Source organism: Pezoporus flaviventris, unplaced genomic scaffold, assembly GCF_033815535.1.
Source record: "Pezoporus flaviventris isolate CSIRO_AGI_PZ_B2104156 unplaced genomic scaffold, CSIRO_AGI_Pfla_v1 ptg000006l, whole genome shotgun sequence".
Classification (NCBI taxonomy): domain Eukaryota; kingdom Metazoa; phylum Chordata; class Aves; order Psittaciformes; family Psittacidae; genus Pezoporus; species Pezoporus flaviventris.
In genome coordinates, this window is record NW_026892554.1 from 10,874,108 (window position 1) to 10,898,923 (window position 24,816).

The 24,816-nt window shown below is 35.9% G+C and overlaps 1 protein-coding gene across 1 annotated transcript in view; it reads right to left on the minus strand.

The window, feature by feature from the left end:
• TRPM7 (transient receptor potential cation channel subfamily M member 7) overlaps positions 1 to 24,816 on the minus strand; it is a 58,673-nt gene that overhangs the window by 17,976 nt on the left and 15,881 nt on the right. The window contains exons 2-21 of the mRNA XM_061446886.1: positions 19,110 to 19,189; positions 17,401 to 17,439; positions 16,763 to 16,961; positions 14,910 to 15,123; positions 13,864 to 13,988; positions 13,105 to 13,276; positions 12,076 to 12,250; positions 10,190 to 10,313; positions 9,237 to 9,309; positions 8,871 to 8,971; positions 7,807 to 7,941; positions 6,380 to 6,433; positions 5,601 to 5,741; positions 4,907 to 5,041; positions 4,031 to 4,311; positions 3,327 to 3,555; positions 1,971 to 2,126; positions 1,693 to 1,836; positions 906 to 1,034; positions 144 to 428 (exon numbers count right to left, since the gene is read on the minus strand). Of these exons, the coding sequence (XP_061302870.1) occupies positions 144 to 428; positions 906 to 1,034; positions 1,693 to 1,836; positions 1,971 to 2,126; positions 3,327 to 3,555; positions 4,031 to 4,311; positions 4,907 to 5,041; positions 5,601 to 5,741; positions 6,380 to 6,433; positions 7,807 to 7,941; positions 8,871 to 8,971; positions 9,237 to 9,309; positions 10,190 to 10,313; positions 12,076 to 12,250; positions 13,105 to 13,276; positions 13,864 to 13,988; positions 14,910 to 15,123; positions 16,763 to 16,961; positions 17,401 to 17,439; positions 19,110 to 19,189 (2,991 nt within the window). The remainder of the gene's footprint in view (positions 1 to 143; positions 429 to 905; positions 1,035 to 1,692; positions 1,837 to 1,970; positions 2,127 to 3,326; positions 3,556 to 4,030; positions 4,312 to 4,906; positions 5,042 to 5,600; positions 5,742 to 6,379; positions 6,434 to 7,806; positions 7,942 to 8,870; positions 8,972 to 9,236; positions 9,310 to 10,189; positions 10,314 to 12,075; positions 12,251 to 13,104; positions 13,277 to 13,863; positions 13,989 to 14,909; positions 15,124 to 16,762; positions 16,962 to 17,400; positions 17,440 to 19,109; positions 19,190 to 24,816) is intronic.

Below are 24,816 nucleotides of genomic sequence, written 5' to 3' on the forward strand. Positions count from 1 at the left end.
CACACTGAGTTGCTGACACAGCAAACCAGGATAAGCAACCTCTTTCTCAATAGAACTTTGAAAAAAGTTGTAAATAGACACAGCAAGAAAAACATATTTCAATTTGGGAAAAAAACAGAATCAGTAACAAAAGTAGTACTTACCATTTTCCCAATCATCATAACATAAGGGCCAGCCTGTTGATTTACAGCTAGAAAATCCAGTAATCTCACATACCAAAAAATTATATTCAGACAGTATGTTATTCTTCCGGCAACAAAGACATAATTTTCTCTGTAAGTGTTTTCACCAAAATTCCCCTTTGCTCCAAATCTTAATGCAAACCCGATGAAGAAAGTGACAATGGCAACTGTGTCACTGATATTGAAGTAATCACTGAACCACACTTTAATCTTCTGATTAATCTTCCCAGCCTCTGACATAAATATCTGCAATAAAAGTAAAAGCCATGGTCACACTCACTACACAGGGACCCGCACGGAAATATATGAATTACTATCATTTTTATACTTGCAAAAATGAAATAGCTATTTACATGTATAGCTGTTTTAAACTGAGAAATCCAAACCAGTGTTTTAACTGTGTCAGCTTCATGACAAAGGCAAGAAGGATGTACGTTTCCTCCTGCTGAACAATTTAAAAAGGAATTTTGGTTTTAGGGAGCATTTTTTGGTTGGTTGGGTTTATCTGCATTTGTTTCTACTTTTGAGACAGTTGCTATTACAAAAATGAGCCCTTCTTTCCACCCCTTTAGTTGGGCCTGAGGAACCCAAAATTTCTGTCATTTGAAAATTCGTATAAAACTTCTCTAAAGTTTCTTAGGTTCTCTTGTTTCCAAACACAATTGAAAGCATACTGTTTTAATTGACAAAGAAAACTAAAATCCCACATTGCTACAGACATACCTCACGAATTTTCTCAATTGCTGACGTGAAAATGTAAGCAATAACAATCCACTCTTGAACGGATGGCAATTCTTCCATTTTTACAAGAACCACAAATGTGTAGAGCATGAGGAATCCTAAGTATGCCAACTAAAAAAAGCAATGAAAATTATACATGTTATTACTCAAGGGCTCTTTATAGATGTTCATGGACTCTTTTGATGTGGTATACAACAAAAGCTTCAAGTAGGATTATAGTACTATATTTACCCTTTTAAGCGGACAAGTAATTATTTTTAAGGGGATAAAACCATTTTCTTCTTAGAAGAGGAAAAATAGCTGTAATAAGCTATTTAGTGTTAGCAAAGCTTTGTTCTTATTACAGCTAGTTTTCCTTTGGTACAGTTTTTAGAGTTTCTATTACAGTAATTTAAACAAAGCTGTGCACAAACACTTTAGTCTAATAAATGACTATAGAACTCCTGCTAGCAACTGATGAAATAATTACCCAGGATAGATGAAAAATGTTCACGCTAATTACTAGTAACAACAAAAAAGTACTTCTCAAAGCCAACATGATGAACTAGGAAAAAAAACCCTGAACCACGGAGCACTGCATGTGCATATGCATTTCTTCAAAACCAAGTACTTCTCATTTCCAGCCTAGCAAGGTAAGAGGTTTTTGTTTGTTTTTCTAAAATAGGGTTTAAACTTTGATTCCATTCACAGAGGCACATGCTGGGAAAAGAACCCAAAAATCTGTTTTAGATTTACAGACAAAATACACATTACACAAAAGAAAACTCACCGTATTAAACCAAAACTTCACAATCGGTGCATGATAAAATGCGTAAAATTTCTGTGTAATTGGAAGTTTTTTAGGTTTTGCTGGAGTCTCCATATCATGCTTTTCTAAAGCATTGTCCAAGATCCTTATTTCTTTAAATACCTCCTAAAATGAAAGGACAGTTAATGTCACATACAGAAATACATGCTTTTGGACATTAATTTTAACTCTTGCTTTGATTTTAAAATATAATTAAGCTATTAATATCGGTTTTAATATCTCCCCCTGCCTCACATTACCATAGGTATTTCATCTGCTGCATTCTGGAAGTTGTTTTCACTATCATCCATTGCCATTTGATGTGCATCTTGAGACTGAGGAATATGTGACATTTCAGCCTTGGTCTTATATTCCAACAGCAATATAGCAGGAGGGAGTAAAATACTCAGTATCACCTAGAAAAGATGAAAACTAAGTGCAAATAGTTCACAGCTATATTAAAGTATCAGAATGAAATAAGAGAGAGAATATCCTCTGAAAATAAATTATCCAAATTTCACTTGGAAAAAAATAGTAGACAATTATTAGTTGTTACTACTTATATACACACTTAAGAGGCTATGTATGATACATATACAATATTCCTTAACTTGAAGATATAGCAAAGGGAAGAGTCAACAAATTCCAAAATTAAAAGCCACTAGAAAGAATGTATTCCAAGCCTGAAGATCCAGAGATATTCTGCTTGCACTCTGTTCATTAATCTACTCCCATGAAACTTTGTACTGTCAAGGTGTATTTAAAAAGCATATAGCAGGTTATGGTTTTGTTGGTGTTGGATGATTGGGGGGGGGGAATCTTTTGTGGTTTTTTTTTTTATTTTTTTATTAATTTATGGTAGAAAAATGAGCTAAGGTATGGATGAGGAGAGTAAGTGAAAGCTATTTGTTGTGATTAGCCAGTTGCAAAGCAAGCAAGAAAATGGTTAATCAGTTATCAAACAAGATTTTAGTAGGTCACAAGTTAAACAATGCTCGTAGATATTTTGTAGGAAAGTTTTATTTCATTATTTTCCTGGCAACAATTAGGTTTTGGTACACAATCTCTAAGAAATAACCAGCTCCCATATTTCAGTTGATCGGTATCACAAAGGGCACCATTGGAAAGCCTATCCCTGATTTGCCTACCCTTATTTAATTCTGTGCCCTGCTTTTGTTCAATATCTTCCTCCAAAATAGGATATACACAAAGCTTTTCTACATCAGGCCTTATGTGCTGCCTGTAAAAAAAAGCCAAAATGCATGAAACTATATTCTTACAAAGGGCATTCTATTTTTTTTTTTACCACTATGCTTTTATTAGTGGATTAGTATTCACATGATCTCTTTAAGCCTGTGATTAAAGGCTACTTGCCTGGGTTTTGCCTTCTACATTTCTGTACCTTATTTGAAAAGATAATAGAGTGTCAAAAGAAGAGTTTTCAATAAACACTTCCAGTTTTGATTATGTTATAGAAGACTGTTTTACAGGATTTATTAATGTAAGTTATAGTGTTGACAGCTTTACACTAATAGCAGTTAAACACATGCTTTCTTTCCATTTAAGCATGAATTCCGTTTATCCTTTTCACACCAATAAACTACGACAATGCTTACTTTGTACCATGAATTCTTCCTCATGTTCAATCTTCCCATCCACATATCTGATAACAACATCTGTGTACAAGTATGTGCTACAAACGGACGAAGCCTTGATGACACTGCTAGCTTCAGACAGGTCGAATTGCTCCAATTTTTAAGCTCATAGGTTAGTAATTTCATTGCCATAGTTTCATCTTGTCGGAAGGACTGTTCTAACAGTTCCACTGCCAGTTGACCAAACTCGCTAGAATGAAAAAAAAAAAAAAAAAAAAATCAACAAAACGAAATATAGTATCTATAGAAATGACCTTGAGGTTAGCTTGAATTTTCCGGTACAATCAAATTCCCAGTAGCATAACTTGAAAGGACTATTACCTTTCCCTTCTACACAGATTCACTGAAAAGTGATTTTGATCTACAACGTGTAAATCTGTGACTGCTATTAAAAGCATATGCAGACTACAAAACAGCTGTTAAAACATGCAAGGAAATTACATGGAAGTAAGTAAATGACACACTCAGTATCATTTTAATTTAACTATAAATCCTGACTTGTAACAGCTCTTGAGGGAGAGCAGTATCTAATACAAAAATTCTACAGGGTGAAAAAGAATTATCTTCAAGTGTGCCAATACAATTTTGGGGTTTATTCTTATATAGCCCAGAACTTTTATTGTAAATTTCAAGGCAAGATCTTTAACAATATAAATGTAATTTACTTAGAATACTGTTTCAGTTCTTCTGAAGTGTCATCAACAAGGTCACTTTGTTTTGCTTCATATGCCATTGAACGGTACACTTTGCAAGCAACTAAGGCTTTTGCCATGGATTCCTCCCCATGCTGCCAGAAGAAAAGGGCCATCTTCTGCCTCTTCATTAACACTGCCCAAAGTAAAAGCTCATTGAGTGGATAAGCAAAACGTCTTGTTTCAGGATCATCTATGTCTACGATTTCATCTTTGGTTCTTTTCTTTTTTCCCTCTTCTGCACCAGTGTCAATCTTTAAAATAAAATCAGAAAGTCAGATTTTAAATTTCTGAACTTGGTCATTACATAACTTGAAATAAAATGCTTAGTGATCCAATACCAAATTACATATAATTATAGAAAGAAAAAAGAACCTCCGAAGACTTCAAAAGCAGCTGGAACTTTTCTTCAAAAATTTCATTTGAGTCCAACTCACTTTAGTAACTGGGAGTCTGAATTACTTTGATTTATAGAGCAAAAGCAAAGCAGTTAACTACATACAAATGAGGAAACTCACGGAGACTGCTTACAGTAACATACGGTCAAATCTTGCTCTATCTACAAGCCATGTGTGTCCCCCCCCATTGTTAGAACAATGCCAAAGATAAGCTTTTTCCTCCCTATCAAAGCTTATCCAGAAGACTCTACAGAACAATAAACACACTACAGAATCCCATAAGCATGCTAGACAGTTCATAAACAAGTACAAAAGCAAGGCTGAAATTCCAGCTTGTTAAGTCAGTAGAACTGCTGCTACTCATACTTCAGGTGCACCTTGATTTAAACCAGGTTCTCCACTTCTAACTACTTAAAGTAGACCCCACCATGTTCCCTTCACACATCCACACCTTTGGTTTGTATGGCTGTGCTGTTTTGATGAAGTGATTATGGCGCATTTTTTCTTTCTTGTCTGCCCTGTTACCAAAAGGCTCATGGCTTTTACACATCTGAGGAGTAGTATTTGAAGGATTTCGCCCAGATCGCTGCAAGAAGAATAAGGGGTCAGGGTTCGGTTTGGTTTCTTTACTCTTAACTATTAAGCATTACAGAATAATCTGTTAATATGTAGATACTTAGTTGAGCAATTAAACAGTTACTGTGCAACTGAAACGGTGAGGAACTTACATAACAACAACCACCAAAATTTCTACTGGATATTTAACAAGTTCTTTGTTATGTTTTGTTTTTTTTTAAGAAGTCACATAGTAAACAGTTCCATTTGTTGTTTTACAAGAAGCCAAGATATCTGCAACCCAAGCCTGGTGAATCCTCATGTTTAGTGCCCATTCTTCCCCTATGAGTAGGGACAGTGGAAACAACAAAGAAGGAATTTAGATGTGTTAGAATAAGAAGCAGAAGAACAAAATGTTTTGTTTATCCTCAACAACAAAACAGCTACCAGCTACCCTCATAGGCCTTACTATTACCAGTCCATTGACAAGAGCAAAACAATATGGATTCGATTTTCCTCCAAAATAAATAGTTTTTTTTTTAATTGAGAATACATGAATCAGCATGTTGTGTTATCCAACTGCCACATACCCGATTATTCCCGCTGAGACTATTGTATATCGCTCTAAAACGTTTTCTTGTATACGTGCATCTATAGGTTCCTCCCATCAGATATTCAATAACCAGCCCCACATCAATCAGGTTGATTTTATATCCTGGGGGAAGATTTCCCTGGGAAGACAAAAGGCATTTTTAGTTTTCCTAATTATAAACTTAAACTGCTTAGAGTGTTTCTACATGTTATATCATGGCTCTAAATAAAAAACAAACCCTTCATGACTTAAAAAAATAATCTATATGGCTCCTTATTTATGAGTTTCAAAAAAGACAAGGTGATAGCTTCTCTTTTGCATGATCTCCCCTAGTAAAGTAGATGTTCATCTGTGGAGGGGGTCACAACAGGGAGGGATGGGGGACTGGGGGATAGGACACAACAGAAAACTTTTTTTAACAGCCAAAACTACTCCTAGCTGGGAGTACCAGCTTTCAATCCCCTCAAGAAGGAAAACAGTCATAAGTTAGATGAAAAAAAAAACAACACTCATCGGGTTTAACATCTTTCTGGCATTAGAGCACTAAGAATGCAACAGCAAATGTTGTAAAGAACAGAATGCCTGCAGAGGTATCTTATTACTTACAATAAAACCTAACTGATAGAACCAAGATTAAATTAACAGTGAAACATGAGAAATTATTTTAAAAAAATAATTAAAATAAAACAAAACAGAAAACCCCACAACTTCGGTAGTTTGACAGATTTTAACTTTTTGTACAAATTTTTTTTACTAATTTTTACATTACAGCATTACCTGTTTGACATCCCGAACAAGATGAAAGAGCGTTGGGTTAGTCGGCCCTTGTTTCTTTATGATAAAAGAAAAAGAAAGTGGGGAGAAATTTGGAATGAGAAATTAGAGTGCAATTACAACATGAGAAGATTACAGCAGAAACCAAATATTTTTGCATGTTGGCTCAAAAAAAAAAAAGAGCAAAAACCCAACCCAAAAAACTCCCAGTTTTCAAACAGTAGCCATCAAATAAATGCAAATATTTCATACAACTGTATTAGCTATAGACTATTTCCTTTTCTGTTGCATTTTACTTCCGTTTTAATTTGAGACATAAATAATACACCCATAGTTCGTCCACAAAAGGGAAAAAAAAACACCAGAATGCAAACAGCAACATTATGGGGTTTTAATATTATTAAAAGATGTAATATTAGAGAGACAAGTTTTAACAAACACTTTAATTTACAGGAACACACAGAGACTGATATTCACATTTACAGTGTTCCAGGATTCACAGCAAAAACTCCCTTGATTTTTAGATTTTTAGTGTGAATATTCCCTCTTTTTACCAAAGCGGATTGTTCTTCCTTCTCTGATTTCCTGCGAGTTCATGAACTGTTACACTTTTTGAGATACGGTTACTCTAGCTCCCACACAGAACTCAATCAAAAGCACATCAAGTGTGCAAAAGCAACACTATAAAAGGTTAATTAAAAATAAAAAGCTAAAGATGATCACATGGACTCCTTTACAGACCTTTGTTAGTTAAAAAATACTTTTCTCCCTTTTTTTTTTCCTTCAAAAGCAGATAATGAGAATGTTAATGTAAGCCTGTGTCCCATTTGTGTACTACTCACATTAAGCATCTAACAGGACAAAACAAACAACCTTCCATCAAAATTTGTTAATGTTATACAAAACAACCTTAAAATTCTTAAATCAAGACCTACAGCAACAAAATTTTTCCATGTAATATTTATAACTCTGCAAGTTCACAACATAAACTATTTTTACAACTATTATGATCATATGATTACATCATTCTGCTATAGACAGAATTCATCTTATGAAGCCATAACAATACTATCTATAGACCTCATGTTTTGTGCGCAGGTTTCACCCATCTGACTTTCTCTTGTTCTCTTCCCCACTGTGATTTACATATTTCATATGCTCCATACAAGGCAGCAATCTTGCTTTAGTATCCATCCCCAACATCAAAGACAGATGAACATCCTGCTGACAAACTCCACTTGTGGTACCATTTCTGGAGAGCCAGAAAGCAGCTGTGGCATTACAAAGCAGCCAGACAACACACACTTCTCATCTCTAACTTCATATGAAGGAGCCTTCCCTACTAACACTCCATGGCTTTCAGACTGGTGCACAACAAGCAACTAAAAAGCTGTTCTAAAAGTAGCCTTAAAAAGCAATTATTCACTTACTGTGTTATAAAGCTCTTCCAGCCTGGGAATTGTAAGAAATTTGTGCATGCTTACTCCATTTTCAATCAGAAGTTTCACAAATGCAACTCTATCCATCACAAGGGCATCTAACATAGCCTGTTCCAGAGAGCCAACCTATAACAAATAAGTAACAAGGTAGAGCCTGGAGAGAACCAAAGAAACGGGGCATCACAAAAGTAAGTGTACTTAGATTACACTGAGATCAACCTCATTAATTTACAGGGATGGGGAAACCTTGTATGTCAAGAACTATAAAGATGCCATCCTCAGTTCAGAAAAACCCTGAACTTAAATTACAGAATGAGAGAGTCTTCTAAAGATTTAATCAGCAAGTTTTATATTCTTCCCATTGGCATCTCCTACTGATACAGCAAACAGGACTAAGCAGACATTTGGTTTAACATAGTTAAGATGTTCTCATAGATTGATACTGGATAAAACACAAATGCATAAAATACGTAAAGCCCAATTTGCTTCAGAGACAAATGCTCAGAACCATCATTGCTATCAACAGACCTTATAGTATGTACTTTTGACTCCACACTCATATAAGACTGTTTTATTTTTACAGTAGCATGTTTTATTTTTACAGTAGCATGGGAAAAAGGCAAAATGCACAATGTAGTTTTCAAACTAATTTGCAGGCTACAAGAAACAGACATTTTTTCCTCCCCTTCAAAAGACATTGCAGTGCTGCCAACAGTGTCTTTTTGCTAGATGTTAAGAACTTCCTATGACCATGCAACTGTAAGGAAGAAAAGAGCATCTGACCAACATGCATTCAGCTTCCACCTTTTGCAATGTCTTTGCTCCCCTAGTTATTCAGAACACTTAGCACATTTCAAAAATTTTGGACCATTTTCAATACACAATAACAAAAGAGCTGCAGGACTGTGCAGTATGCAAGAATTACTGTCCTCAAAATAAACGTGTCAGTATTCCGCAGCCTCTCTCTACAAAAGTAAAAGGATTTATTCTTTACAGTAAACTGAGTTCCTCTCTTTTAGAAAATATCATTGTGCTTAAACCTGACCATTACATACCAGCCATTGCTGCCCATAAACAAAAACATGATTTTTGGCTATGTCAACTCTATCCCACGCAAGCGTAAGAACAAGCTGGTCAAATGCAGATGCATTCGTGCCTTAAGAAGCAAAAACAAGGAGAGAAAAGAAAATAATTAAAGTGCAAGATAACATTCTTTTTCCCTACAAAGGCCAAATCAAGCAATCCACCACAAACCTATACAGTATGTTTTACCATTTATGACATAGTATGGTATTATGCAACGTGAAAACATAGTAGATAATTATTTTCTTAAAAACCAAACATTTCTACAGAATATAGTATTTTATAAATACTCCGTTATATAAACACTAAAAAATAGCTCTTAAAATTAGAAGTCTCACCTTTTAACAATGCTGTAAGTATTGCAACATCAATGTCCTGATGTTCATCTGACCCAATATGAAAAACTGTGATCTGTCCAAAAGAATAAAATGGGGAAAACATATTTTTAAAGTTATTTTCAAGCAAAGGTGACTGGCTCTAGTCTTTTATGTCAGGAGCTAAAATACATTAATAAGTCACCTTATCTTCAATGCAATTTAAGCCTATGCCTGATTTAAACTTAGCTTTAGAGTGCACTCATTTTTTTTCCTGACTGCACGCCACACAAGACAATCCTTTATGAGAAAAAGCGTTAACAGAAACCCTTGACATTCTTCAACCAATTTGAACTTCTTTTTCTACTAAATTACAATTTTCTATTGTCTATAAACACCACACAGTACTCTTCACACCTCCAGTTCATTCTAGATTATGAGATTAACCTGACAGCAAACATGTTCAGCCAAATATGACAATTTTAAACCTCAAAACAGCACAACATGATGTCCAAATGAAACACCAGTACCTGAACTCAGGCTACGTATAGAGCCCTATAAAGTGCTTTTGCTTAAAAGATATATTTTAAAAAAAAGGGGGGGGGGAGAAGGAAAAAAAAAGAGGGAAAAAAATTTCCCAGCCTTTTCAAAAATCAAAGCAAGAAAAAAAAAAAAAGGACAACAACCCAAATACAAAATACATACACATTATAAACAAACTGTTGTATGAAAACAAACAAACAAACAGGCTTGGAAACAACAAACTCAGATTACCAGAAATAATGGCAAGAATTAAGTCTCTCAGCCATGAGATAAAGTATACATGAAAATTGTATTTGTCTATCTTTTACACCTGAAAGATCCACTATGTTCAGGAAGGATTTTTTTAATGACTCTTGATCATACACAACACTGAAACACAATTTAGTATTACACCCACCTTGCATAAAAAAAAAATTATGGCAAGATCTACTTACAAGTTCTTTTTTTTTCATGCATTCCAGGAGTGTCTGAAACAAGTGAACTGCTTCACTCTGACCAAAGTTAAATGTCTTTTTGATGGTTGAAATGATTTCAGGCTCAGCACCCTCAGGAACATTCCTGAGATTGCAACAAACAAACAGGAAAACACATTGTTATATATGAACAGTAAGAACACCACCACATGTAACTAGTTGCAACATGTCCATTCAAAGTCCTTGGTATCTATAAGCTTATTACCGTGGCAAAAAACTTGAGTAACCTTTAGACACAAATACAAGTTGCTCAATCTACAACTTTCTACTACTACCTCAGAGAAGTAACTCGGCTTCTTTGCCTTTCCTTCCCATATCCTGTTCTGAGATAGTCTCAACTAAAAGATATTGACACAAAATATTAAGTACTCACTCCTCTGATGAATATGACCTGCTTCTGATCTTACTATGGACAAAGCTGTTTGGTTTACTGCTACATTAGATCCCTGCCTCCTGGCTCCAAGGCAACCCCTGCAATGAGGACCCAATATGTTTAAGGATTTATGCAAGTCTCAGTTCAACTAAGTATAAATCACTAAGTATTGTGGAGCCTAATCAAACCCCTTTTATTATTTGAAACTACGCTTAAAACAGTGTTTTCTACACTAAATAGAATCATGCAAAAAAATCCAGCTTTAAGTCTACTCAAAGAAACAACATAGAAACTCTTTCTGATCCTGTGCTGGTTTTGGGTGGGGTGGAGTTAATTCCCTTCATAGTAGCTGGTGTGGGGCTGTGTTCTGGATCTGTGCTGGAAACAGTGTTGATAACACAGGGATGTTCTCTACTGCTGAGCAGTGCTTACACAGAGAACACCTTTTCTGCTCCTCACATCACCCTGCTAGCAAGTAGGCTGGAGGTGCACAAGAAATTAGGAGAGGACGCAACCAGGACAGCTGACCCCAACTGATCAAAGGGATATTCTATAATATCTGATGTTGTGCTTAGCATGCAAAGCCAGAGGAAGGAGAAGGAAGGGGCAGGATGTTCAGAATGATGGTGTTTGGAGCCCTGCTTTCCTGGAGATGGCTGAACACCTGCCTGATGAGGGGAAGTGGTGAATGAATTCCTTGTTTTGCTTTGCTTGCATGTGTGGTTTTACCTATTAAACTGTCTCTATCTGAACCCACGAGTTGTCTCACTTTTCCCCTTCCGATTCTCTTCCCCATTCCACTGGTGGGAAAGTATGCAAACAGCTGGGGTTAAACCAGGACAGATCCCTTTTCAGGAAAGTTACTACTATGTAACAGCCACCTGCATGAAAATATTTCCATTCAATGTAGTCAAGCGGTACCTTCAAGCAGGTTGGTAACATACCACTTTATGTTAGTTATTCTCACATCTCTGGAAGGTCCAGTCAGCTCTGACTTGTGTTGAGTAACACTCTGTTGTGTGCACTTAAGAGTCACATGTATCATTTAAGTTACTGTGGCTTAGTTAAAATTTGAAGCAGGACATTTAAACTGACAGTTGGGTCCTCTAGTTACAATGGTGTAACAAAACCACTGCACACAACTGAAGATACACAACAGATGTTTCCCCTAATTTGGGATACAGGTGTGTAGACTTTTCCTACCCTTTTTGTAGGTATGGCTCAAGCAAGCATATGCTACAGAATCTGGCACAACTGCCACAAAGTATGTGGGAGGAACCTAGAACTGTAAGTCTTGGTCTTTAGCTGGAGCTATTATTGCAGCCAACCTGGAAAGCTGCATCACAGGCAAGGTTACACTCCCTGCTTTTAGCCTTTGTCCTTCCACAGAAAAAGCACTTGTATGAATTCATTCAGGAATGGTCTCAAAACCCATCTGCATATGACTGATAGTTCATATTTAGATAGAACTTACCCTCCCTCCTCGGTCTGCTTGTGAACATATGCCAATATATCTGCAGCTCTACCAGTTCCTTCACATACTACCACTGGCACTGGAGGACTTTCTTGAAGGAAGTCTAAAACCGTGAGTATGACATTGGGGCCACCTTCAAATACAAGTGCCACCACAGGCACACCTTGGCCAATTCCTATAAAGTTGCAAATAAACAATAAAAACCAGACAATGTTACAAGTATATTGGGAATGCTAAGATTGATTTTACATATTTAATAAATCAAGTATCCCCTTTTATTGAATAAAAATTATAATGCTGCCTGTCAGACATTTTAACTGGTGCTAACGCAGAGTTTCAAGCACTGCTTATACTTTGGGCTGAGAGGAAAGCACTGCAAAGAAGCTGATAAATACAATGGAATACAGTCTACAAAACAAACAGAAGAGGTTATTCATAGATAATCATATTCCTGAAGTAGTGCAGAAAAGTGAACATTTTTCTTTAGGGAACTCCCCTTATACCTTCCCCCCAAACAGTTTCCAAAGATGACAACATGTACACAATTTGCACAGTCACATGGAAACCCTCTACTGACAGGGAATATCGCAAAAGCATTCCCAGAAGAGAAAAAACATAATTGCTCCATAATTGGGAACACACAAAGTCACAGTTTCTTTGCACAAACACAGATGTTTTACAAACTCAATTGCCCTACTGTGAAACTGCAAGTCATCAGTGTCAAAACCACAAATCAATCAGACCAGTCAATCCTGACAACATACTAACAACTCAAGTGATGTATATTTACTTTATAAAGCAAAAATTGACATCTTCATTCAAAAGAACCCTCCTCACTGGTCCCAGAGAAATCTTAAACGTACCAGCAATATCCGGGGTCCAAAGCAGCAGTTGAAATTTGCAAACAATCATTCAGACTTGAAAAAAAAAAAAGACTGATTTTTCTATTTTCTCATTCAGGTGTTTGGTGGAAGTATCTTCTTCATTAAACATAGTAAAACTCAGCCCTCAGGCATCAGAATTACTTACTTGCATGGATCCGTTGCAAATTAATAGTTTTTTCCAGTTCTCTCCGCAATTTAACTTCTGCTCCATACTTTCCAACTGTTCCATCATCCACCAGAATGAAATGGGAATGGAGGTTATTTAAGACATTCAGTTTACTTAATGGGTTTAACAAAGTTTGATATGGAGCAACCACCTAGAGTATAAGCATACAACAAAGTTCTTTATTTGTAAAGATTCAGGTTTGTTTCTGTGAAACTTCACCTTTTTGGTGGCTTAACAAGAAACATGTAAGCATGCCTTGGATCAGGACACACCAAGAGCTGCAGGTCTTAACTTTGTGCAGGAAAGCAGGTAACAATCACAAAAGGATTCTGTTCTGAAGAATAACAGGAAACATCCTTTGAAAAGATGTCTTTAGAGAAAACCTATGTCTGTTTTTCCCTAAAGTAGCATTGAAGACTCTGCATCAATTTTTTTTAACTTATCATCCTATGCAAATATGAATTCTTTGTAATACATTAGCATTTTTGTTACTTGATTCAGTAATAATAGAGGGGGAGGGAAGAAGGATTAAGTACTTGAGAACAAGCTCTTCCTCTAGTGCATTTGCATTTTGCAACTTGTTTACACTCATCCTGCATAACCCTCAGATGTCAATGTATCCTCATGGCAATTATTCCAATGATGCAGAGCAAGTGAAAACATACGCTTGAGCAGATTTGTCAAAAAAAATGTCAGGTAAATCGTTATTTCAGTTTCAATTAGGTAATTTATCCTTACGTCTCTTCCAACAAGGTCATTTCTGTTTTCAATCACTCCCCATGGAGCAATCCCAATAGTGCAAATCTTTCGAGATGATCTGGAAGCATGTTCTCTTAAAGCATCACCAACATGTTTTGCAACACCTGTTTGTGCACAAACAGATTTCAATGTATTGAATGCCGCATCTTATAAAGAAATACAACTTTTTACTAGTTAACTGGGCCTTTAAGGATCTGGGAACTTACTTGATGCAACATCAAGGAAAAAGCACCATACTACATCTACTAGAAGGAAACAAAGTACCGATGCTATGTATCAGTAATTTAATGAAATAAACATGAGCCAATCAAGAAACAGTTTCCAGTACATTACTGTACTTGGTTTAATTGTGTTAAGTTTCTTCTCTTGCAGTTTCAAAACCAAACACCACCCCCCCCGCAACCGAACAAAAAATGCCCCAAACACCCAACCTTTCACCTTTGTGTGGTTTCTCTTTGCAAGACAGAACACCAGCCCACTTCCAACTACAGCTGTTCAAAACGTATTATTTTAATTTCACTTGACCAAATGCACACAAATTTACTCTGCTTTAAGATGAAGCTGTGTAGCCATTAAAACTTTGGCTCATATAAACTGTAGTCTAGTGAACTGCACACACAGAATCATAGAATCGTTAGGGTTGGAAAGGACCTTAAGATCATCTAGTTCCAACCCCCCTTGCCATGGGCAGGGACACCTCACACAATCATATCACCCAAGGCCTTGTCCAACCTGGCCTTGAACACTGCCAGGGATGGAGCATTCACAACTTCCCTGGGCAGCCTATTCCAGTGCCTCACCACCCTAACAGGAAAGAATTTCCTTCTTATATCCAATCTAAACTTCCCCTGTTTAAGTTTTAACCCGTTACCCCTTGTCCTGTCACTACAGTCTCTAATGAAGAATCCCTCTCCAGCATCCCTATAGGCCCCCTTCAGATACTGGAAGGCTGCTCTGAGGTCTCCACGCAGCCTTCTCTTCTCCAGACTGAACAGCCCCAACTTCCTCAGCTGGTACCTCTTTACCTGTGTTCACTCCTCCAGTTATAATCCAGGCTCCTGTTGTTACTGCAGCTTTAATGAGACCTTTGCCAAGCAACTGTTTGATGCGTGGGTGAAGTTCAAATTTCTGCATGCCCCCATGTACAGATATAACAAGCTTCGGCAACTCCATCTGCCATTCTTTAAGCATAAGTTGCAGAATAGCTTCAGGCTTCGTGTCATACGACAATCGCACATACTGAAGGCACAAAAAGAGTGTTAAAAGGTTCTTAAATCATCACAAAATCACTGTGTAAAAAAAAGAACCAGGATTTCAGGATATATTACCCTATTCCTGATAATGGAAATGTGATTCACATCCTCAAAACACATCAGCAATAAATAAACAAGCACAGAATTAAGGACAAGACAGTTAACAGTTCTGAAAGCAAGTTTTTTGAACAGGAATGACTACAGAAAGATTATGTTACTCCATCCTATTGGCACAGTGACCTAGAAAAATAAGGCTTCATGAAAGCACTGGATGGTGTCTAAATTAGATGAAATCCAGAAATATTTCTAAAAGTTAAGCCATATGCTGGGGAGAAGCTTGCATGTCCCCTGCAAAAAGTTTTACAGAAAGACAGCAGCTTGCTTTTTCTTCCCTATTCCTGGTGGGAAAGAAAACTACATTCTTTAACAGGAAACTTCAAAACTAGCAGCTTTTTAACTCACTGTGTTTAACAGTGGAAGACTAAGTAGATGGATGATCAGTTAAAAATACTTCTGCATCTTTAATACAAGCTGTTCAATAGAGGAGGGGATATCACATAGAAATAGAACCCTACTTGAATCTAGTTCTAACTAAAAACAGTCACTATTCCAATAAATAGGTCTGAGCAACCCCACTAGCATCCTGCAGAAGCACAGAAATGAGTATACGCAGCTTGCTATTTCTGTACTGGTAGAAAAGGATTTGCAGCAATTTTAAGCTATATTAAGCATACAAAGAACTCATACACTGCTATTACAAACATGAAATAACTCTGTGAAGAGCCCTTCTCTTCACAGAGATGATCTGACCTAGAGTGCTGGACCACCCTTCGGGACTCTGCTGGCTGCATAAAGAACACAGCTCCCTCACTCAAGCACTTCAGTTCTGCCATAGGAGCCACACTGTATCAAAACCCCTTGCAGCTTATAACTGTATAAGCATTAAATTATTTCTAGAACTAGAAATCTTTTACAAAATGGTTGTGGAGAATGAGTCAGAATTTCCAGTTGTCTGTGAATTGAGAGTTGGTTTCCAAAGCTCAGATTTATTGGTATGCTTGTTTTTAACTAAGTCTTCTCCCAAAAATCTTAATTACTCTGATCAGCACAATCATGCTTTAATCATCTTGACCATGTCTATTAAAGAAGCATATTCCACATCTGCCCATAATTTTAAATTATTTTTCAGAGTTTGAAAATGATGAAGAGAAGGTTAAGATAGCAGATGTCACTTAACACATGCTACAAAAATTTAATAGTAGGAAGCAAGCAGCACAGATGAGTAAGCTCTATTTTCAAGAAGTTTGAAACAGTGACACTAAATTCTTAATGTAATGTTTTGCTGAAGTGATTATAAATTCTTATCACCATTTACAATTTGAGGGTAAGTTTGTACATGAATACAACTAATCCTGATAAATCTGGGCAACTTGTTATGAAAAATAAATGTTTTAAAATGGAAATTTAAAAGAATTCAGATCACAATAAAAAAATACTAGAAGAGGCTATTAGCTTGCCACGATAGGGGTGACGTTTTCAGCCTTCAATTTCAATAAAGTTGAATGAAGCATACACTACCCCTATCGACATGTTTAGAGTAAGAAAAAAGCAAACGTCATACATGCCTTAGCCCTGTAAGAATGAGAGCCACCTTGAAAGTTGATGACGCCATAAGCATCAGTAGAGGTCTGTTCTGTATGTTTTTCCACTGACCATTCTTCTACTTCCTGATTATAGTTTTCAGCCAGCTTCACATCGGAGTATTTCATAGCAAGACTTGCAGTAAAACAAGCATGTTGCCTGACCAAGCGACCGCAACAGCACCTGCACCCAACCATATCATTTAGAATACCTGAGTAATTATTATTATTAGAAAAAGAGAATAACTTCTTTCATCTATAACAGATGCATCAGATTTAGAAAGCAAAGATTCTAAATATTATATAAAACTCTTTTCCAGAGCAAGCCTTGTTGTCATATTTATAGCAAGAATTCACTACAAGAATCATTACATATTGAAGTTCACTGAGATAGCAAGTTGAAGGCCAGGTGAATCATTCTTTTTAAGCCAAATCATTTATATAACATTTATAAATCTGTGATCTATGTATTGCACAGTTCTTTATTAATTAATTGTATTTGTTTTATATCTAACCTTTCACTGACTTGTCATTCGTAATACTGACCAAAACTTCTAAAAACCCTATTAAAGTGCTTATTTAATGGAAAAAAAAATATTGTAATTACAAAATATTGTAATTACCTGACAAGCTGCTGACAGATCTGACATCCTGGAAGGCATCTGTAAGAAATATTTAAAGATATGAGTAAACGTCAGGTTCAGTATTAAGAGGGGACATAATACACAACGATTCACATCACTTAATGCACTTACACAAAGATTACTGAACAAAAGCAATCTGCAGTAAATGGAAAACTTGCTGCCCAAGTTCACCCATTTTTAACCTGGTAACTTGTCTATTTTTATTGTACATAACTACAGTATACTTGGCAACTAAAAACACATGAATATGCAAAAACTTCAGTCCTGAGACTTCAGATGGGTTTGAACCATTAATATCAGAAGCCCAGGAATATTTCTGACTGGATTATCTGCAGTACTCCAACTGAAACATTTTGCTAGATGCTGAGAAGTTACTTACAAACCAGCATTTTCTTGTACTCAAGCTATACATTGTTGAACCTGTTCTACAAATTGATCCTTCCAAAACACATCTAAGTTGAACTGCTTGGGTGGGAAGGTTATTTGATCATTTCTGTTTCATGGACAGAAAGATATATTTGAACAAACCTTATAAAGTAGTGTCTTCATATAAAGTCTAAATAAAATTTCTACCCTCTTCTATCTTAAACATTTTCCATGTTTTCCTGACATTTAAAATTACCATAGCAGAGAAATTTATACCACCATTTTCTGTAATTTCCATAAGCAGGAGAAAACTAATTATAGTTAAGAGTTAGTATGCGAAAGCATACAAATACAGATATCACACAGTAGTCTTAAACTGTTTCCAGACTTTAAGCATAATCAGTTTTTAAATTCTGTCCCCTACAGAAATAACACTGCTATTTATCATCTACATTTTTAATACTGAACTGTAGTTTTAACTCTAACAAAGGTACCGATCAACAAAACATACCAAATATTCCTGTCTACGGCTGATTCATTTACACATCATGAACAATGGTAAGCAATTCTTAGAAACCAAAGGACAAAATCTGATGGGAAAGTTGTAAAGTCCACTGTATGCTACAAATGGGTTAAACTAAAAAGGCAAGTGTTGAAGACCATTTTGTTGCTTGTGGAAATTCTAACAGCTTCCTAATTACTTTGTTTGCATTTACAAATTTTCCATGTCCTACAATCATGGCTATAAATTCTAACGGCTTCTGATGTCACATGGTTTCAAGGAATGTGGTGAATTATTTACAATAAGTAAAATTCTACAGCATTTACTTTGTTCTTTTTCTGCCTAAAACCAAACTTAATAAAAAACTTTCCTGCCCCAACAGAACAAAATATATTTGTAACTTTGTGGAAAAGAGTGATAAAGAAGTTTCTTAAAGTTCAGAAAAAAAAAGTTTCAAATATATGAAGCTAAAAAAGAAAAAAAGCTGATCGAAATCCCTAATGACAACAGCAAAGAGTTTGGGAAGACAAAACTGCTTTAAAATACAAATTTTGAATCTGTTTATATCTATTTGAATCTATTTTCAATTTCATTTTATTGAATCAGTGACACCAAATTCAATCATTGCACAGGAACTCCTAAATTATACCTGTAACACTTACTGATGGTAAACTCTACCAGTATCACCACTACTATCACTTACTAAAGACAGTACTTTATACAGATAAAGTAATTAGTCCAAAAATCTATTATAAACTCTCTTGACAATACTGACTTTTTTAAATTTTAAAGAGCAGGAATGGAATCATTTATCATTTACCTGTGGGGGTCTTTTGAACTTGGTATAATATACACACACTCCCTCTTCGTGAAAGTATTTTCTATCCAGGATTTCTGGGACTGAAAAATACAAAGTGTAAAAGAGCTATAAAATATAAATCACAGAACTCTGCAATGAAAAATGCATTTTAAGGAAGAAGTAATTAGAGTATGAAAGGTTTTTTATTATTTAAAGATGAAGGTAATTAGCGTCTAACATAAAGAAGTTAAATTCCCATTTAATATTTTGCTGTCTCTCAAAAACCAACAAAACCATATGATGCTATAAAAGTATCTCACTGATTAAAAGTAGAAACATCATTATTTAAGTTATACATAAACCTCTTAAAATCCAAAACAGTATTTTTCAACGTTAACATTTAAATGACAAAAATCTGCAATATACAAATAAAGATGTAAAATCAGTTAAAATTTTTAAAAATTGACTGCACTACACTGAGATCACAGTAATTTCATCTATTTACCTCTTTAATAAGTAAAATCTTCATCTTGAAATTGCTGCTAGGGAAGTTTTCTTAACAACACGGGCAACCTTTTCTAGTAGCAATAAATAGGTCATAACCTCTGCTCTCCATCAGGAAACTTTCAATTTCCATAAACAAGTCTAATTAGAATCTCTACACTGTGTTTTAAGCTGAAATTTGAAAGATGTTCCAAAACATGAAATTAAGGATGTTTATTTCTTCAAATGCTTACTTATGTGAATAGCTGGATATAATTTCATTTCAGTTGCTTTAAACAACCACTAACATCTGATACAATAATTTCAGGATTACATGCTAAACAATATCATAATGCACAACGCCTATGTCACATTTCAGCAATACATTGGTAAAGCAACTCAGATATGATTTTTAATAATTAAAATTACCAAAAAATCTTGGAATGCCAATTTACACCTTGTGTAATATTGCTTTAAATCCTTATTAATATTACAGGAAAATTTAGTTGTTGCTAACACCACATCCTGTTCTACGTTTACATTTTACCTTTAGAAAAGTCTGAGAAATTTCATACCTGTTATATTTTACAAGGTGGGGGGAAAAAGCTATCTGAACAGAAGTCTGTGGAAGCTATGAAGAAATCAAGATCATTTATTTTTGCAGATCTAATCTAACAAAAGATTCAGTAAAAATGGATGGGTTTTCACTCATTGCAATTTCAAAATCAGTTTAAGATAATACAGAAATTTTTTTACAAGAAAGTAGCAACTACTTTTAATACAGGTCCCTGGAAAACTGCTCCTTAACTGCCCACCCTCTTTCAAAACCTTTCCCAGACTCAGCAGATCTTTCCTACATTATTCATCATGATCTCCCTCCAGTATTTTTAGTGAACTTTGACTATGAATCTGACAAGACATCAACAAACTGCTGCTTCAGTTTGCATCTTCACATTAAGACAGCCACCAGACTATTCCAAAGAGGATGGAAAGCTGCAGAGGACAGATGCTTCCCAAGAGAGAAAGAAGGGTAGGAGAAAGGTAGGTGCACAACCCACAGGGAAGAATGGTGGGGAAGAGGAGCTATAAACAACAAAATCAGCACTCACACCATATATTTTATATTTAAATTAGTATTTTAAACACCTGAAATAAATAGCCAAAGCCATTGCTTGCTGCTGCCCTACCTCCTTCCCCTACACATAGGGCAGAATACCATTGCAAAGGGGACAAAAAGGCTGAGCAAGAGAAAAGTAGGATATTGGATGTTATATGCAAACACAGTATTATAAATTCTTTCCCTCTTTTCTTTTTTTTGGTGGGGTTTTGGCGTTGGTTTGGGTTTTTTTCTTCCTTCTTCTTTGGAGCAGAAGATTGGAAGTGAGTGAATCTAAAGAGACTTGTGAAAGAGAAGATCTCTTCTGCTGTCGTCAAAATTCTTCTCTAAACTTGTAGTCCTCAGGTAAGAATAAAGCAGCACATCACTTTAATTGAAGATCAGCAGTGTTATAAAAATAACCTTGATATACGTGTATGTATACATTGTTATACGTATAACATGCTACACATAAAAATACACATGTACTCAGTAGTCCAAATTTTTTAACTTCTTCCTCGCCTAGTATTTTTTTAACACTACTAAGCCTTAGCCTTTGTGACACAAATCTCAGTTCTAGAAGCTGCTTTCTGCTTAGCTGAGTGTCCTCACTGTTTACCTGGGTATGTATTTTTATACTTCATTTTCTAAGACTGAGGTCCAGCATAGATCATTACTTTAACATTGCAGTAGTTTAAGCTTACATATGAACTTTACAGATCCTCCAGAATATAAAAAGATGAAGAAGAGTAATTTAATATTTAAAAGTTTTAGCCAGCTGGCTAAAACCATACCTTGAAGCAAGCTATCACAGGCATAACATCCTAGATACTGAAATCTGAAGTATATAAACCATAAATAATTGCATCAATTGCTCCATGCAATGTTGTTTTGTGGTGATCAAAGCTGAGGACTCTGAGGACAAGCGTCACTAGCTCAAAATGTGCACAACCACTTTTCATAATAAACGGATCTGAAAATTACAAGAAAAGAGCCCAAACTTGATCTGAAAATTAAAACAAAAAACCCCAAATTGATTAATTTTTATCTTAAAGAATGTTCAGTTCTAACCAAAGATTTCTCTCTATTCTTCAACAGTCAACATATTTTCAGTAAAACATGGGTACAGATATACTATTTACACGGAGGAGGCTGTACGTTATTAAAACATACTTGGATTTTTTCATTTGGTAAAATTAGACTCTGTCCAGAAGCACTGCTGCACACTGATTAGTCTTTGTTGCTAGAGATTTTATGCAGAACTTGCAAATTAGAGTCTTGTTTTCAGCTGAGGAGAAAATAAAAAAAAAATAAAAAAATAAAAAAAGCAATCCAAGAGGAGAGCAGAGTAAGTGAGAGAAGTTTCCAACATTTCCCATAAACAGGTAAAGGTCACATTTCAAAGGAAGAACTGACACACAGTATTGCCTTCCTGGTAAGTAAGAACTATTATTACATAATGTTCCTGTGATGACGAGAAAAAGGAAGACAACATGAGAACACTGAAAATAACTTCGTTGCAGCAATTACCTTTAAGAAATACTTCCTTATTAGCTAAACATTAACTTCAAATAGGAGACCAAGACAGTGGTCAAAAAATCAATACACAGCTTATCAGGCTGTGCTCGAAAACTTGCCTACTCTCATTAAAGTTTTTTTAATCATCTCTAAAGCATACACAACTGCACCTCTTCAACTCTGCTTCCAATAATCGGGCCACTTCTGCTAAGTGGAGCAATCTGGTTTGCTAGTGCATTTTAGGACGTGTACATGATGGTTACAGGCAATTACCGGTCAGGAGCTCTCAATACGCTGCTCACTGAGACAAAAAGGTTAGGGGTGGGGGAAGGAGGAAGAAACTATAAACCCTCCCCCTCAAACATACAGTCAGATTTTAGCAAAACACACAAGTAGGATCAACCATTTCCTTTATCTGTTTTCAAACTTGCACCTTAAGGAAAAAACAAACCCTCACCTTTCCAGATTTTCTCCTGTGCATTTCAAATCTCGCAAGCTAAATATAACTTAAGACTTACAAGCGAAATGTTAATGCAATTAATATTACTCTGAACTACCTTCACTATCCTACAGGTGAGTTGTCTAAGAAACTGTCACCACATTAAGACCTCTTAGCAGTCAGCGCTGGCAGGATCTTATTTGCACACCAAAAAACCCCGTTGACTTTTATTTTCCTAGAAGTTGTGCTACTGTAGCTACTAACTCCTAGTCCCCAGTAGGTCAACATGGCTTTTGCTCAGTCTTTAAGCTGCAGAGGGTTATACAAGATGATACTTCATTGTGGTTGTACTGATTCCTGAGCAGACAAAAGCGTGTCTTTCAGTACTTCTCAGAGAGCTTCAAGAAACAAAAAAGCACACAGATCTGATTCACTAAAGCTAGAAGACATATACTCACCCTGGGATCATGATTAAAGGAAATACTTTGAACTATTTCCAATAAGTAAGTCCTTTCATAACAGTTTCATAAGTGCTGAAATAATTATAATCTCTATTTGAAACAAAACTTACACAAGTATTTGCTGAACTGGAAACTCAAGACAATGTGCCCAACCACAGCATTTCCGATCTTTACAAGTAGGTAAATACCAAAATAATCCCACAGCCTTTCAAGTGTACCTGCTCAAGATGCAAGGAATTCCTTATGTTATCTTCACTGAAATTCATGATGAACATTTTTAACAAGTCTTCTTGTAGAATGAAACTTTTAATAGTAATAACTATAATTTAAGGGTTTGTAGATAGCAGGTTACAAGTGAAAAGAAGCAAAGTACAGTACGAAATCAGGTCTCAGAACAAAAACCCAACCAACCACCTACCACTCTTCCCCCTTCAACTCACATGAAAAGCATTTATAAGAGCTTCTCATTCAACATATTAAAATAAGATGCCTAAGTTCTAGCAACTGATGCACAATGGCATAGCAAAGCCTTATCAAACTATTGTGAAAATCTCCCAGTTTCTCCAGCCAGTTTGGTCTGAATTATTTTCTGTATAGAAAGGAAGCCTTCCTTACTGGCAGGATCTCAAAATGACTTGCATGACCTTCAATAAGCACATATACGGTGTACAGCTGACAATCATGAATCTGTTCATGTACAAAAGGATATCAGTTTATTCTTTCTAGTCATTTGCAATACTGTATACTGTTGAGGCTATTAAGTTATAGAATATTTGTTACAAAACTAAAATTTAACTCATCCCAAATATATCACTCTCAAACCTGCAACACTGCGTACCAACCACGCTGTTCTACTGACAATTTTTCTATAAAGGTGGCCAGCTGAATCAGGAAATTGACCTGGATTTAAAAAGAATAATATTCCAAACTGTGGCTTTTGTGAAAGACTGATAGTAGAGTTTTCAATTACTGATTACATAGACCTCAGTTTCAAATTTAGAAGTCATATCACTTTCTACAGCATCTCATATTTCATCTTTCAAACCTTTGCTTACACCATATGGCAGTTCAACACATGCAAGAGGAAAAAAACCTTCCAGTTTTATTTGTCCTTTATTTAAAAATAGACTCTATATTCTTTCCCCACCACCTCCTATTTTCCAGAAAGCTTAAGTTTCCAGGGCAAATGAAAATATATGGAAAGTTGCAGCAAGCCTGAAAACAAGAAGATACAGTGGAAACTGTCTGCAGCAGGAATAGCCAGGCTAGCTCTGCTGTAGAGCAGCCCTATGTCTAGGTCACTTACAGCCAACAAGATAAATTTCAAAACACTTCCAAGAGACATTCTGTACTAAGAACGTCCTCTAGCTTGTCTAGTCAAGGAAATGTTCACTGACAAGTTATGGCTTCTTATGTAACTATACTGCACACACTCTTTTCAGGATTTACAAGAGGATCTCTTTATCTAAGAAGCCCACTCCATTAGCCAAACACGTGCTGTGGGGCTGAACTGTGATCCCTGTTCAGCCAGCTAACCCCCAGCTGAGCACTGGGTGCCCCCAGCTAGAGCTGAGAGGCAGAAACTCCAGGCAAACTATTACCACTTTTATACTCAATGCATCAAATAAAACCAAATAAAGCCCAAAGGCCTGATCAATGTGATACCAAATTAAGTGAATTCTTTACTGTAGTTCTTTACTGTTAGGGTGGTGAGGCACTGGAATGGGTTGC